Raw genomic sequence first — 16,402 nt, forward strand, 5'->3', positions numbered from 1 at the left:
TGTTGTAGACAGAAACTCTGTAAAACGCAGTAAAATTGAATTACTAGAAAAAAAATGTTATGTTTGGAGGCCGTGCCAATGTCAAATTGGTATAAAAGTTTCTAAACATCTTTTCCCATGTGTGTGGTGGGGGGCGAGGGGAGCACCGTGCCATGAGGCATGCAGGACCTTAGTTTCCCCAACCAGGGACTGACCCCATCCCCCTGCAGTGGAAACACATAGTCTTAACCACTGGACCACCAAGGAAGCCCTTTTTTCTTAGTTTTTATAGTTATCTTATCATGGATTGGCAACAATCAATAGATCTGCACTGAGCCCCAAAGCATCCTTGAAAAGAAAGTGGAAGTGTTAGTTGCTCAGTCGTGTCTAACTCTGCAACCCCATGGTCTGGAGCCCACCAGACTCCTCCTTCAGGGAAGAATACTGGAGTGGGTTGCCATTCCCTTCTCCAGGAGATCTTCCCGGCCTAGGGATTGAAACCACGTCTCCCACATTGCAGGCAGATTCTTTACTGTTCGAGCCATAGGGAAGCTCCTTAGTGCTGATGTTTCCCATTGCTGGAATAATACATAAATGAACCAGGATGCTACAAAAGCCATCTGCAGTTACGAGGACAATTAATACCTACATGGCAAAGCAGGGATGGGACATGCAGTCAGAATTATTAACAACTCTATGATCTTTAGAAAAAAAGCATTTCATGTGAATATTTCTAAAAACTTTATGAAAATTTATTAGCATACCTGCAGAACCCACTGAAAAAAAATCTGCCATTAGTTTCCTTACTTTACATAGGGAACTTGGAAGAAAATAATGGAATTCTTGTTTTGATTAAATAAATTAGACAACTACATTTACTGAAGTTGTACTGTGTAAAGAATGAACTAAGTTGTATGATAAATTTCAAAGAACAAACAGAGCAGTTGTTAATCTGGTGAAGATTAGATCCAATGAATGAAAATATAGGGTGTAAAGAGAAAGAGGAAAAAAACCAAAAGCAACTGGTAACACAAAAAAACGTTCATAATGAACTTTTAACTAACATTAAATCTAGAAAGAGGATTAATGGTATTAAGATCAGCTGATGATCTAAAATTGTGCCAGATAAAGGTCACATCACTACCCACCCCTGGTAAGTGAAGCTAGAAAGGGATCAAGGAAAAAGTCAGCAAAGAGGAATGTACAAACAAGTATATAATAGGACATATTAAAGAACTTCTAGCTATGAAAGAAAAGAAATGGGATGGTAGCTAAAAATGTGATAGTTACTTTAAGGACTGAGATGTGAACACAACAGCAACAGCAGTAGCAACATTTCATTAAGAGCTTTACTACGTACCAGGCACTGTGCTAAGCACTTTAGATTATCTCAAAACAATCCTATGAGATAGATAATACGATTAGTCCCATTTTATTAATGAATAAAATGAAACTTTATGTGGTTATGATGAAAGCTACAAAGCTATGTAGCTTTGATGAAAGCTACAAAGCTAGGAAATAGTAGAGCTAAACTTGAACTTAGGCCATCTGATGCCATAGGCTCATACTCCTTTTTAAAAAAAAAAATACTTACTTGAATGTGTTCTTCTCTTTTTAAAAAAAATAATTTTATTTATTTATCTATTTATTTTTGGTTGTGCTGGGTCTTCATTGATGCACAGGGCTTTTTCTCTGTTGTGCAGAGGCTTCTCATTGTGGTAGTTTCTCTTGTTGCGGATCACAGGCTCTGGGGCACTCAGGCTTTACTAGTTGCTGGACGTGGGCTCTAGAGCACAGGCTCAAAAGTTGTGGTGCACGGGCCTTGTGGCTCCGCGGCATATGGGATCTTCCCACACCAGGGATCGAACCCATGCTCCTCTGCACTGGCAGATGGATTCTTTACCACCGAGCCACCAGAGACACAGCTCATACTCTTTAACTAAATAAAATTGTCATAAGGAAGAGAGTCTGAGAATGAACACTGAGGAAAACTGATGAAGACAAGAGGATAAATGGAAAGGAATGAAGCTCAGGGCTCAGCTAAGATGTAAACAGGCAATCCGATAAGCAAAAGGTAGGTTGTTTTAAACTGAGGAACACAGCAGCCTGGAAATATTTATTTCATAGTTTTGACCTTTATTCTCAATTGAGTATTATAAGCTATTATAAAACCATGTATTAAACTTATTTAACTAATCCAACAAAGAAGAAATGAGAGCCTGAACTATGTACTAAAAAACCACAGTAGGATGCTGGAAATTCATGTGAACACAGGAAGCTAAAAGAGACAGTATGAAACAAATGGCCAAGAAGAAAACTGGATTGAGAGTTCAGAATCTCCTAGTTTTCAAGTTCAATGAGTTCTCTCCAAATATGGGGAAGAAGAAAAAAAGCAGACTTACCAGTGGTAGTAGCGGAACCGGGGTCTCCAGTTGGGTGTTCGAAGCAATGTTTGCAAGGCACATGCCAAATTCACAAAGAGGTAACACATGAGAAAAAACCTGGCAGAATAAAAATGTATGAGGAATGACTATTATTGTAAAATAATTCTTCAAGGATTATTTTAAATAACTAGAGAGCTTCGCTGTATTTAAGCCTTTGTTCTAGCCCACTAGCCTTTGATTAAGAATAGAGTGTAGAAAAACTTCACCTCCCCACAGACTTGCTCAACCTTCTAAGTTCTCACGCAGTGAAAGACACTACCACTTTTTATCCAGTTACTCTTGGGATAATACTCAGTTTCCTCTTCACTACTCAACCTTAGTTCTAAATTCACTTATCAAGTCCCATGGATTCCCTCTATTTACAAAACTCTAAACTTTTTCCCTCTCCTTTCCACCTCTACTTCTATCAGCATAGTTCAGGCTCTCATTTGTTCTTTGTTGAATTAGTTAAATATGCTTCCAACTGGCACTGGAAACTTCCAACTTCCGGCTCAATTTTGGACTTCCCTGGTGGCTCAGACGGTAAAGCGTCTGCCTACAATGCCAGAGACCCGGGTTCGATCCCTGGGTCGGGAAGATCCCCTGGAGAAGGAAATGGCAACCCACTCCAGTTCTCGTGCCTGGAAAATCCCATGGACGGAGAAGCCTGGTAGGCTACAGTCCATGGGGTCGCAAAGAGTCAGACACGACTGAGCGACTTCACTTCACTTAACCTATCTTTTATACAGAATTAATCATTATGAAATAGAAATATGACCATTTTGTCCTCTAAGGATTATCCACTACTTTCAGGAAAAGTTCCAGGTCCTCTGTGATCCACTTCTGCTTACTTCCCTGCTCTGCACTTACCCTACCCACACCTTCCACTCTCAAAGTCAGACTTTCACTTCTCTGAATGCACTGCACTATTTCATCTCTTGATTCCTTCACACACATTCCCTGCCTGGAATTTCTTTCACCCCTTCACTCACCCCTTCACTTCATGATATAAGCATCACTTCCTCCAGAAAACCTTTCCTGATTCTCAGTACAGAGGTGGACCACTGTAGAGCTCATAGAGCGTGCAGTGTTCACCCTGACCACAGTATTCATCATACTAGACAAGCATCACTGGTTTCTTTATCTACCATCAGTTCTCTAAGGTTGTGTCTTAGTCATCTTATGCTTATCCTCAGCACACTGAAAATAACCTAGAGGGCCAGAAAATAAGCTAAGCTTTAATGAAAGTTTTCCCCCTCAAATTATCATAGTATCTGTTTTTTGTAGAAAAGTATAGAAACAAAAAAAAATAGGGAGAAAATTCACAATCATAACTGCTAACATTTAGCACTCCTTGCATATTTTACTCTGTTTATTATGTTTTTAAAAACATAGATGAGACCACACTGCGTTTTTTTTTTTTTCCTAGTCACACTGCGTAGCTTGTAGGATTTCAGTTCCCTGACCAGGGACTGGACCCGTGCCCTTGGCAGTGAAAGCATGGAGTCCTAACCACTGGACCACCAGGGAATTCCCATGAACCTAGACATCACATATGCAACAACAAATGAAGAGAATAACTGGCTCTTACATGGAAAGAATTGGAGCCACGAGATCCAGGGAGGCAATAAGGATTCCCAGTTCTGCAATGGCAGCAGTCAGAAGTAAAGCCCAGGTAGGTTCCCCATTGGCTTTGCTGTGACCAAAAACCTGTGCATAGAAGTGAAGTATCAGACAGATGAGTGTAGGAAATGTTTGAGTCAATGCTCCCTTATTCCTCTATGCTATAGTTTCAGAGATCTTTAAGATAACAGCATTACAACTGTGGTAGCTTTTAAATACCTTTATTCCACTAACATATAAACTCATACCAGAGATTTAGAGGGCTATACAGAGTCTTGTGCTAAAACCCATCTTCATATTATATGGTCCAATAATTTCTAAGCCTATGAAGATCAGTTTCTCCTAAAACTGGGAGAAAAAAGGAAGAGGGCATAGAATAGGGTCACTCACCCTCAGAAAGGGTATAATGTTATCCTTGGCTATAGCCTGTAGCAGCCTCGGTGCTCCTGTGAGACTCTGAAGTCCAGCCCCACATGTGGAGAAGAAGGAGCCAATAACAATCACCCACGGGGATGGCCAAGATAAGGTTCCTACCACCAGATTACCTTTCACAGCATCTCCAAACCTGGGAGGGAAATCAGAGTGGGGACGTTCAACCTGGAAATAACTTTAGATGAAAATGCTAGATAGACATTCACTCAATTTCTTCTATTTATAATTTTTTATGCTCACAGATGAGAAAGGAAAAATACTAGTAGCCTGTATGAAGGAAATGAAGAAAGTACGTTTCCAGCTTTTATTCAGAATGCCAATCGGACACCCTTATGTCTCATAGAGAAAACAGAAACTTAAAAAATTTTTTTAATTTTTGTTATTTGCCCTCTTTTACTTTTAGTCAGTTTTCCAACAGCTCTTATTGTACAGGAAAATCCTCAATATTCAGACAAATTCACTGCTTTATTGAGGAATACTTGCTGCATCATATACAACAACATACTGGCCTCTCTTTTGGGGACCTATATATATGTACTTTCTATTGTTACTTTTGATACACATCTCAGGTGGGTTTTGAGTTTATAACTGTCTTGGTGCTGTATGGGATGATCAGACATAATGGAAGATAGATAGGTGGCTGTAAAAGAAATCAATTACTCACTTGTCTCTGAGGACAACACCTTCAATACATGCACCAAAAAGGACAACGTTGCTTAAATCTAAGACACTGAGAGTCAAGGAAATTGCCATTCACCCTCTAAGATGAACATAAACACTCAGGATATTTCTACCAGTAAAATGAGTGACTAATTCACTAATCTCATAAATTCTTTCTTGAGTTTTAGAGATGAGGTAGGTAGATTACCTGGGTTTCCCTTGTGGCTTAGCTGGTAAAGAATCCGCCTGCAATGCGGGAGACCTGGGTTTGACCCCTGGATTGGGAAGATCCCCTGGAGAAGGGAAAGACTACCCACTCCAGTATTCTGGCCTGGAGAGTTCCATGGACTAAGTCCATGAGGTCACAAAGAGTCAGACACGATGGAGCAACTTTCACAGGTAGATTATCTGGTGTGAAGTGAGGGGGTAGAAAGCAGATATCTTTATTACCAGGATAAAAATACTGATCACCCTTGTTCTATGGCTGTTCCTATAACTAAAACTCAAACTGGATCCAGCAAAAGGATACAGACAAAGGAGGTGGTCAGGATGGCGAGGATAGTGCCAATGGGAATGGACTTTTGAGCATCTTTCAGATCCCCAGATCTGTTTGATCCTGCCATGATGCCTTTAAAAAAGGAAAAAAAGAACAAGTTAACTTCTTTAGTTCCTAGACATTGATATTTGAACTGCTATCAAAGGCTAGAGGAAAATCTAGGAATCCCGAGAATATAGCTTTGTCTCCTAAGAAAAACCCCTTCCCTGGTCTCATCACCCATAATACAGACAACAGCCCATGTGCTTACCTGTGACAGAGGGAAAGAAGATGCCCACCAGAAGAGTGAAAGAGGTGGTGATGTCCACAAGGACATACTCATGGTTTAAGCTGCCTAAGACTTCGGAAGATTTGGCTGAGGGCTTCTCAATGATCTCTCCCTTTGGTAGATAATTACTCCAAAGATTCTCTGCAGGGGGATCAAGGGGTATATAAGCAGTAGCAGCACGGAAAGGACACAACTGGATAATTTTCTAGCCAACAGTATTCTAAATCAGATCTGTCATTTATATGGTTTTTAAGGGTATGTTTGCTTCTACAGAGCACAGATATATGCACATACATATCATAAAGTACACAAAAATAAAAACCTAATGCCCTTTCCCATCTGGTTCAGATGTAGTTTGACAAATACTTTGGTATGTACAAATACAGTTGTGTTTACCAATGCAAATTAGCAAAAGTTAAGCAGACTAGGCTGAACGCCCTTACAAAGTTTATTTTTTTTTTTAAATTAGGTATCAATGCTAACACCTTAGTGTAAACTTGCTTACATGCAAAGATATTTGTGGACCAGACAGTTAAGACAGAAATCACTTAAGGAAAGAATTTCAAAAATTTAGATGAGTCAGGAAAACACATGTGGGTTTGATGACATTAAAGTAATTCTAGCTGTGGCTGTTGGAAAAACTGACAACTTTACAATGTGTTAACACACAGAATACTTTATTATCTTAAGTTTAAAAGTAATTTCAGCTCTGCTTTCAAGAGCAGTAAATTTTAGCAGACAACGCTACAAAGATGTCCTGAAAAAGGATAAATTCATTAACAGAAAAGCAGAAAGATGTTGAATTGAGTTGTATGCTGAATTTAAGAAGGGAAGTGGTACTGTGGCAGTGAGTGTTGATGGATAATAGAAGAGTAAGAAACGTGTCCCCAAACCTCCTAACTCACCTGTAATGACACCGCTAGCCAATCCAGGGATGCCCTGGATCGAAGTGACATTATTGTGAACAAAGTACTCATCGCAAGTGGCGTTGAAAAACTGACTTGAGTTACAGAAGAAGCCCCACAGCTTTGACGGCACTGTCATGTTGTTAACTTCCTTGGTCTTTGAGCAAACGTCAATATGTCTTGATGAAAGGGTGCGGTTGCCCAGCATGCAGACCCTAAGTGAAAAAGAACAGGAAGAAAACTGAAGCCGAGGAAAAACTATTTTAAAAAAGAAAATGGTTTAGAAATAGGCTAGTATATATATGCTTGCAAAGGAAAAAAAAATCTCAGCTCGAAGAGTTTTTACTGTCATGGGTGGGAAAAGAACTAGCTCTGCAAATGGTATCTTACATTTTCTGCCAACCTAACCCTTACAGCGATCTCACAAAATATGTACCACAGTATTTCTCTGTTGTGGAGGAACTGAAATTTAGGGAGAAAAAGTAGTCTGCCTGACCTCACACAGGTGGTGGGTAGTAGTAACAGAATCCAAATACAGGAACTGTCTGAAGATGCTGTGCTGAATCATCTTATAGAATTTCTACGTTATTAGCCAATTGTTGGGTCTAAAATCGGAGAAGGCAATGGCAACCCACTCCAGTGTTCTTGCCTGGAGAATCCCAGGGACGGGGGAGCCTGGTGGGCTGCTGTCTAAGGAGTCGCACAGAGTCGGACATGACTGAAGTGACTTGGCAGCAGCAGGGTCTAAAATAAATCTTAAGAGTCTTTTTGTTCTTCTTACACACACACACACACAAATCCACCTCTTTCATTTTGGTCTAAGAAAAAGCCTTATGCTAATAAAAACCCCTTTGAAAATATATAGAAAAAGGTCAAATCTTCTGGATACTGTTTCAGTGAAGACAGCTTGGCTATAATTAGGCCGTCCCTCTACGGCCTAATAGAAAACTATTTTTGAACTTAAGCCTAGACCAGTGGAGTGAGGATATTTAAGGATAATACAAATATAGACTGTTCATTTTTTTCTTTAAACCAAAGATATAAATACAAATAAAAGAATAATACACCCACAGTTAAAATAACTCTCGGAAGAAAAAAGCAACTTTTGAAATCTGCAAAATGATAGCATACATATGTGATAAATCATGTGCCTGTCACTCAGCTTCAACAACTCCCAACATTTCCCAGTCTTGTTTTATGCATTCCTCTAGGTTTTTAGACTTGTTTTGCTGAAATATTTTAAAGAAAATACCACACATGAATTTGGCCCACCAAAAAAGAGGAGACACATCAAAGGAAAACTTGAGGAAAATGGAATTTCCCAAGTTAAGATATAGCCAGAATGTAGCCTTTAGTACTTCTATGACTCAAGTGGATCTCCAGTTACTTTACAGTTCCTGGATAAGCAGACTGAAAATTTATCATGGACTCTTATTACTGACAGCACTTTGCACAGGAGAAGAAATACTGGACTGGGATTCAGCAAATCACAAGGTTTGTGTTCTTGCTCTGCCAATCATTAACTTTGGGGCAAGTCATTTAATTTCTCTGGACCTGATTTTTCATCTTGAAAAATCTATTTTTCAGTAATCAGGTTAAATCAACCTAAGACTGATGAGTGTGATCCCTGGGTTACTTGGATGATTTTTCAAAGACAGTCACTATAACAAGGTTACAAGCAATACTCAGTGCTGGCTAGTTCCTATGCCTCTAGTCAAACGGAAAACAGGTGAGCCTTTGAGTCACATATTTGTACAAACCCATTTCTACTTCAAAGGGTATACATTAAGGCACCTGTACTACTTATGTATGTCATATAATTTATATAGAAACAGATACATATGCAAATGATGTGACATTTATTTGCCTTATTTTGTGACTAGAGAGTTCATTATTGTACTAAATTGTACTATTGTACTAAAATCAAAATAAAAAATTCAATTGTAAATACTTAGGTAGGAATTAAGGTTTTCTTGACTCTCTTGATTTTTCATTAATAAAAGGAATCTAACATTTAAATACTTTATCAAGGTTGCTGGCAATAACTATGCTGTTTGAAAGCCTTTCATGAATAGTTCAAATATACATAATCATTATCAGAAGGTTTTGAAAAACCTACTGTCTATATCCAAATGATGGCACAGCTGCCAATTCTATGCTTGGGACATAAGGAAGACGACACACACAGTTTCCTCAGAGGCTTCCTGAACAGATCTAACTGGGCTTATCCAAGGGGGAAATCTCAGTGAAACTGTGAAATTCTGCCTTGAAATGATCACATCACCAGATGCTGTTAACGGCTACCTAATAATGATGCCTAGTCAAAGACACGTACGGGAAGTGTGGAGGTGCGAAAGAAGACTTGATGGCTCCAGCGTAGATGGCCAAGATGGACACAATGACACAGGCCAGAAAGAGTGAGGCAAACTTGTTCACATAGCGTACGCCGATGAATACCACCAATACCATGAGGACCAAGAAGGCTGTCCCATAGACACGCATGTTATTTAGCATGGCTGCTGACTCCTTGAGTGCATCGTCACTCTGAAAGATGGCAGCTCGAGGGACGATATATACCTGTTAAGCAAAAAAAAGGAGAAAATAAGGTCATTCAAAGTAATCAAAGGGTTGTTGTTGTTTGCATTTGCTTTCACAAACGAAAGCAAAACTGAGACACAAAGTGACTGGAGACATAGCCTCATTCATGTTTCGATCTAAAATGCCCACAAAAATAGGGTGTCATTGATTAGCCTACATGCTATTCTGAATACTTACACTTCCAAGTGGAAAAACAAGGGATATGTTAATAGCTTATCCAAAGTGTTATACAAAGTAACTGTAAAGATTATCTTGAGTCCTACTTCTGCTATTGTTACTTTAAATAGTAAAAAATATATCCTAGTGAATAAATAAATAAATAAACATTTTATGTCATTGGGATAAAAACATCAAAAGAGATAAACTTTATTTTACTTTTTCCCCATTAGCACGTCTTGCTTCTGAGACTTTACCTTTTTGGGTGAGGTGGCAGGGTGCTGGTGATGGGGTGGAGGGGAGGGAGTAGGCAGCCAAAGGATACCTTCAGCCTCTCTGACTCATACTCCCAGTAGGCAGTCAATAACAGGTCAGCAGTCAATCACTTGATTGATTCCTATAGATGATTTCTCAAAAGCTTTGCTATCAAACAGCAAAATAAGTCCAAGTCTGTATCTTTTCCATACTACAGACCACAATTAAGCCATTACTCACCAGAAATATTTCAATGGCACCAAGGATATACATAGCTGCTGCAAATGTGGTACCAAGATAGAAGCAGAGGCCAACAGCTCCACCAAACTCTGGGCCCAGTGCTCGGGAAATCATGAAGTATGAGCCTCCAGCTAAAAGGTAAAACAGAAGGTGAACAAGATAAAGAAAGCATGCTAGTAACAGGAATGTAAACAAGTTGTAAAAAAGGATAAATGCTTCAGGCTTTTAAAAACCCTGAATGTGATAAAAAGTAGATTTCCCAGTAGGAAGTAAAAGATGAAACCTTCATACCACACATCTAATATCCCACATAAAGCAGCACAATTTTGTCAGTATTACTAAGAAAAATATCAGATGATATTTATCAGAGGCATCAGATAGCTGGATAAAATATAAATTCCAACTAAAAGAAGCTAAAAATGCAGTAGAAATGAGATATTCTAGCTTAAAGAATAAAGATTTTTTTAAAAGACGTTTTCTCAAGTCAAACAGTAGTGCCTGTGGCCAACAGACTAAATAAATAACATTCCTTGGAAGTCTGCACCTCTATCTTTATAGCATAAACATACAGTAATCAGTGACAATCCATGAAATCCAATCTCAGCTACTGACCTGGCACCACTCCATTAGTGGCAATGGCACTCATGGAGATAGCAGTCAACATCGTCTATAAAGAGAAAAGAGAAGGCTGTTACTATTCAAAGACAACATTTCCACACTACTTTCCCATCTGCAGGTCTCAGAGCACCTGTCGGATATTCAACTCTACATACTTACATGGAAGGAGTTCCCTCATACTCAGTGGTATGGAAATGAGATGACGAGCTTCATCACTGCACTAGTCACACTACTGGTATCCGGAGTATTCCGTTAAAATGCTCCTTCATGGTAATCAGTGGGTTAGGTGCTATTAAGAACCACTGATCCTACCCTGATCTTCTAGCTAAAAACTTGGAAAACAGATTGGAAACTGACTAAACACTGGCTACAATAACAAGAATATTCAGTAACGAGAACCACTGGAGACTTCTGAGTTCACAAGAACTGTATTTAAAAAAAAATTACCTGATAGTGGCAGAGTAGAGAGTGGACTGCAGATGGGGAGCAGATGGAGGCAGAATGACTTGTTAGCAGGCTAATACAGTGGTTCAGTGAGAGGAAAGGACTGCAGTGGGAGAAGTAGGAATATAAAGAAGGGGTTGGACAAGAGATTTCAGAGGCACACCTCATTGGCCTTGATACCTGATGAGATATGACCAGCAATCAAGGAGTCAAATACGGCCCTCAAGTTTCAAGACTAAGAAACTGAAAAAAAAAATTGAGTTATGAATGATATGGACTATGTCCGCTTACCCTGCTTTGCATGGTACTCAGTTGAGCAAAATGTACAGGGAGTGTGTGATGGTGACAGCAATAAGTCAGCAGACAGCTTAATAATAAAAAAATGTTTATAATAATCTATCAATTTACAACAAAACTGACAGATGTAGCTGGGATACACAGATAAGAGGAATTTAAATTAAAAGAAGACCAGAATGTTCTCAGTATAATGGAAAGAAGACGTGGAAATAACACCCCAATTTCTGGAGAAGGGGTAAGGGATGCCAGTTCAAAATAAATACTTCTTACCCCCAAACAACAATCAGCTGTTTACTGGTCCTGCAGTGGAGTAACACATCACATTTTCTAACACATTTTCTGTCACAACACTAGCATTATCAAATTCAAATGGTTTGTCTTCTGAAGTGTTTGAAGTCAGGGGCTGTATCTTCTACTTCCAAGGGAAGCCTTTCCTCGTAATTTTGAGTACAATATATTACAGATATAAGCAGTGAGTAACTGACTAAACTGAAAATCCTTTAGATTTTAATACCAAAATAATCTCTCCTGTTGAGATCATGAGTATTTTCCCAGTATGTATTCTTTCTTTTATTCCTTAAGAGGTTAAAGCATGATACTCTTGAGCTTTTGCATGTTCCAGGTGATTTCCAGCGGTCAACTTGGGACTTACACAGCAGCAGCAGATAAGGACAATTGCAAAGGCCTGCAGAACTCCAGCTGTGCCCACCACCCATGTGAGGCGCAGAAACAGGATCACTCCAAAAATATTTTGTAGACATGGGAGGTAGACACCCATGAAGGTACCCATTTGGGGAGTCTGGAAAGAAAGATGTTGACAAAAGAAAAAATCATGTAGTCATCTAGAAGAGCTGATTCATCCCTTTACTTTTATATAAAAACTTGTGCCCTAACTATAATTTTAATTGCAAAACAGAGATAAGTTTAAGCAGTATCTTTAAATAGGCACATACAAAATCTCCATCTAACAAATGTCTATCACCATACTTAATATTCCTAGAGATACATATTTTAACTTTACAGAGATCTCCACATGTTTTTACATAGGAATCCCATCACAAACTTTTAGGTTCATCTTCAACAATTTAAAAGTTTCTATTCTTCAAGGGCATTAGTTTTTTCTTAAAAAAAAAAAAAAATGGGATAATGACTTGATGGAATTTCTTCAGAACTTGGTATAAATTTTTCATAGTAGTTGGTAAATGGAGTTGATAAAAAGATCTGAGTGTTGCTTTACTCCTGAACAGCCAGAAAGCTAACTTGTAATTTTGTTCCATATTTTCATGGGTGTGGACACTCTTCTTTTGAAGTGCTAGTCCCTTTCCCTGGAATGCTCATCTCCCAGCTACACATTACAGAACCCACCCCTCACATGGCTGGCACATACAAAGTGCTCAATATCTGTTGAGCAAAGAGTGATACCCAGGACATTTTTTCCTGTCTTCTACATGGGGCTCTTTTAACTTGCCTTACTATTCTAAGGCCTCACCTTGGTGGGCTTCTTTTTCCCTTCAGTGATGTTCTCTGCCTCTTCATGTTCCTTTGCTCCTTGTGTCAGATTAGTATAATTGGCCAAGCGGCTAAGGAGAGAAGACACCTTTGGTCTGGTGTCCATTTCTTCCTATAAAGCCAGAAATAAGGAAGAAATACATGATGAAGAACACTGGGAATAAACATCAAAACGATCCATCTACCAGAAAACTGCAAGGTAATCACAGGCAAATATTTTTTAAAAATCTATCAGAGATTTTATTCTCCCCTCATATTATAAGATGTAATCAGAGCTACATGAATTCTTAGGAAATTCTTAAATGAAAGGCTTTATGATTGTAATAGCTGACAGAAAACAAAAAACCACACTGGCTCCTTATAGACAGTTGTAACCTCATAAAAGGTTCCCAGATGGCGCTAGTGGTAAAGAATCCACCTGCCAATGCAGGAGATGCAAGAGATGCTCATTCAATCCCTGGGGTCGGGAAGATCCCCTGAAGGAGAAAATGGCAACCCACTCCAGTATCCTTGCTTTGAAAATCCCATGGACAGAGGAGCCTGGCAGGCTACAGTCCATGAGGTCGCAAAGAGTCGGACATGACTGAGCACACATGCGACTGCAAACCTCATAAAGAACATCGATGACATAATTTTTAATCACAGTACTGCTAGCAATCTGCTAACAGTATTACTAATAGTCAACTCATATTTATAGTTATTATTTACAGCACCAAGCGTGGACATGTCAATGAAAAACTTCTGTGACTGAACCAAATATTCACCTCAGACCTTTTCTTGAAGGAAACTAAGAGAAAATATTATTTAAAAAAACAGGAACACTGAGAAAAGTGGCATTCGAATCACTGTCCAAAGTAAGACAAAGCAGTGCTGGACTAAACCAGGCTCCTTTCAACAATCAGGCCACAGATTCCATCAAAGTCCATGCCGTCTTAGTCAGATGAGACATTCAGGTCCTTTTAATCCAACAGCCTGCTTCCTACCCTGCTTTTTGGTTAGTGCTGTGCTAAGTCGCTTTAGTCATGTACAACTCTTTGTGACCCCATGGACTGTAGCCTGCCAGTCTCTTCTGTCCGTGGGATTCTTCAGGCAAGAATACTGGAGTGGGTTGCCATGACCTCCTCCAGGGGATCTTCCCAACCCAGGGACAGAACTTACATCTCCGGCAGCTCCTGCACTGCAGGCAGATTCTTTACTGCTGAGCCACTAGAGAAACTCTTTTGGTTACTAGTTCTAAGGTAAATTCATCCCAAACACAGACTTGAAAAATTTTATAGATTATTACAACATAAACATTTATATCCTAGTTAAATTAGACAGCAAGATTCTCCATATGCCTGTGATGTCAACATTCCTCTTTCTTTCACAGAAATTTGATTCAATGGTTATTTGTTAACTAGCAATAATTATATAGATTAAATCAACTGCAATGACAAACTATGAGTACTATATTTTAACAGTTATTAAGTTATCCAACCTGTACAATTTTAAAACTAGATGAGGTGGAAGACAACAATCTTGAAATTTCTGTTCCTGAAGTCTCTGCCCTAGTTTTCTCCCAAATATTACCTCAAAGAGTGCCAAATTCTTATCAAAATATTCATCTCCTTCTTCATAATTGGAATTGTTAAGATAAGCATTTCGCGCTTTCTTATGTCCATCATCTGGAAAAAAAAGTATACCATGTTAGTTTCTCATTGATACTGAAGAGGCATCAGCACCAAAGAACTGCATGTTGCCTCTGTAATAATGAAACTCACTTTCATATTCAGATTTTCATCTCAAGAGTGGTAGCACTGCCTGGAGAATGTGACTTCCTCTTGAAAAGGAGCAAAAGCAAATCTCTTAAGAAGTAAACATGGGTCATTCCTTTTCTTAACAATATGAAGACTGGAAACACTATTCTTTTAAGACTCTAGCCTAGAGAGAGCCTACTCTTAATGTCATCCAAAGCCAGAATGAAAAATAAAAAGTCACTGAGTACCTGCTTGGTGTACAACACTGTGCTGGACAAGGCTACTTTACACACGGTTCCTGTTGATAATGGCAATAAAAGCCTTTGGCCTTCAGGGCTGTCTGACCTTTTCTAAGTGACACCATTTTTGTACAAACATTTGCCACATATCTTTTTATGTGAATACAGGCATCCCACAATAATTTGGTGAATCCATTCCGAGGAAAAACGAAGGAGAGATTGGGTTCCCTAAAACAGTAGAGATTCTGTTGTTTGAGTGCTTTCTTAACTCTGGTTCTTTATCATGTAAAAGTTACACAGCTATACAGGTCTGGCAGAAGAGAGAATTTTAATAACTGTGTAAATGTCATTAAGAACTAAGATTTTAAAGACTTCACTGGCAACAGAGTAGTTAATAAGACTCCATCCTTTCATTGCAGGGGGCACAGGGTTCAGCTCCTAGTTGGGGAACTAAGATCCTACATATAGCATGGTTTGAGGCCAAAAATAAATAAATAAAGCCCCCCCCCAAACTCTAAGATTTTAAATATTGAGGAACTAGATATCAATATAAAAATTAAAGATTTTAATCTAAAGTCCTAAAACCTCATATATGTAAGATGAGCTTGGGAAACAGAAAGCTATCAAAATAACTGAGTCATGTCAAAGGACAGAAGAGTCATGTCAAAGGACAGAAGAGTCAATCTGAAGGTGTTCCCACTGGCTGAAAATGGGATAATGTGAACACTAAAAATACATAATACAATGAATTCAAATGCAACTACTTGAAATATCCAAATGGTACATTAAAAAAAAAAAAAAAACTAGTCCCCTTCACAGAGTTGCTATGAAAAAATATCAGTCTGAAAAATAATAAATGTAAAGAATTAAGCAATTAGCCCTAATCCCACCTTTCCTGTACCAACTATATTTCAAGGTAACCAAAGAGAGAAAATTTCTTCATCATAGCAACATTCTAGCTAATTAATGCAGATGGAATGCCATAATTAAAAAAACACCACCAATTTCCAACCCCTAATGAAATAATGGTTATGAGCAGTCATCATCAATGGTTGCTAAAAGCATTAGGTGAAAGTCTGAGACATAACCCACTGATCAAACTTAGCATCACTAAAAGTGGGACAACACAATCTTCTAATGTAATGCAATAAAAGAAACACTGTACAATTTAACCAAAGAATGAATTCATTCTTAACCAAAGAATGAATGGAAGCTGAATATAAGCAAACCTCTAAATCTAACTATCAGTTCACAGAAAACAAAGGAAGAACATGTTAAACATCACCACAAAGATGCAGTCATCAAACTCAGAATGTGGGGCTTCCCTAGTGAATCAAGTGGTAAAGAATCCACCTGCCAATGACCCCTGCTCCAGGAGGGTCCCACGTGCCACAGAACATGTGGACCACTGAACCCCTGTGCTACAACTACTGAAGTCCGTGTGCCCTCGAGTCCACGTTCTAT

General features: G+C 38.8%; 1 protein-coding gene across 6 annotated transcripts in view; it reads right to left on the minus strand.

The window, feature by feature from the left end:
- SLC12A6 (solute carrier family 12 member 6) overlaps positions 1-16,402 on the minus strand; it is an 84,893-nt gene that overhangs the window by 10,986 nt on the left and 57,505 nt on the right. For all 6 annotated transcript variants that reach the window (XM_086322080.1, XM_086322081.1, XM_086322085.1 and 3 more), the window contains 13 exons: positions 14,533-14,627; positions 12,944-13,075; positions 12,107-12,253; positions 10,708-10,762; positions 10,096-10,226; positions 9,182-9,423; positions 6,847-7,061; positions 5,924-6,082; positions 5,647-5,745; positions 5,122-5,179; positions 4,416-4,590; positions 3,994-4,112; positions 2,382-2,480 (listed from right to left, as the gene is read on the minus strand). In XM_086322080.1, the coding sequence (XP_086178206.1) occupies positions 2,382-2,480; positions 3,994-4,112; positions 4,416-4,590; positions 5,122-5,179; positions 5,647-5,745; positions 5,924-6,082; positions 6,847-7,061; positions 9,182-9,423; positions 10,096-10,226; positions 10,708-10,762; positions 12,107-12,253; positions 12,944-13,075; positions 14,533-14,627 (1,726 nt within the window). The remainder of the gene's footprint in view (positions 1-2,381; positions 2,481-3,993; positions 4,113-4,415; positions 4,591-5,121; positions 5,180-5,646; positions 5,746-5,923; positions 6,083-6,846; positions 7,062-9,181; positions 9,424-10,095; positions 10,227-10,707; positions 10,763-12,106; positions 12,254-12,943; positions 13,076-14,532; positions 14,628-16,402) is intronic.

Source organism: Bos grunniens, chromosome 10 (assembly GCF_055505025.1).
Source record: "Bos grunniens cultivar Pamir isolate PY7600 chromosome 10, Bosgru_T2T1.0, whole genome shotgun sequence".
Lineage (NCBI taxonomy): Eukaryota > Metazoa > Chordata > Mammalia > Artiodactyla > Bovidae > Bos > Bos grunniens.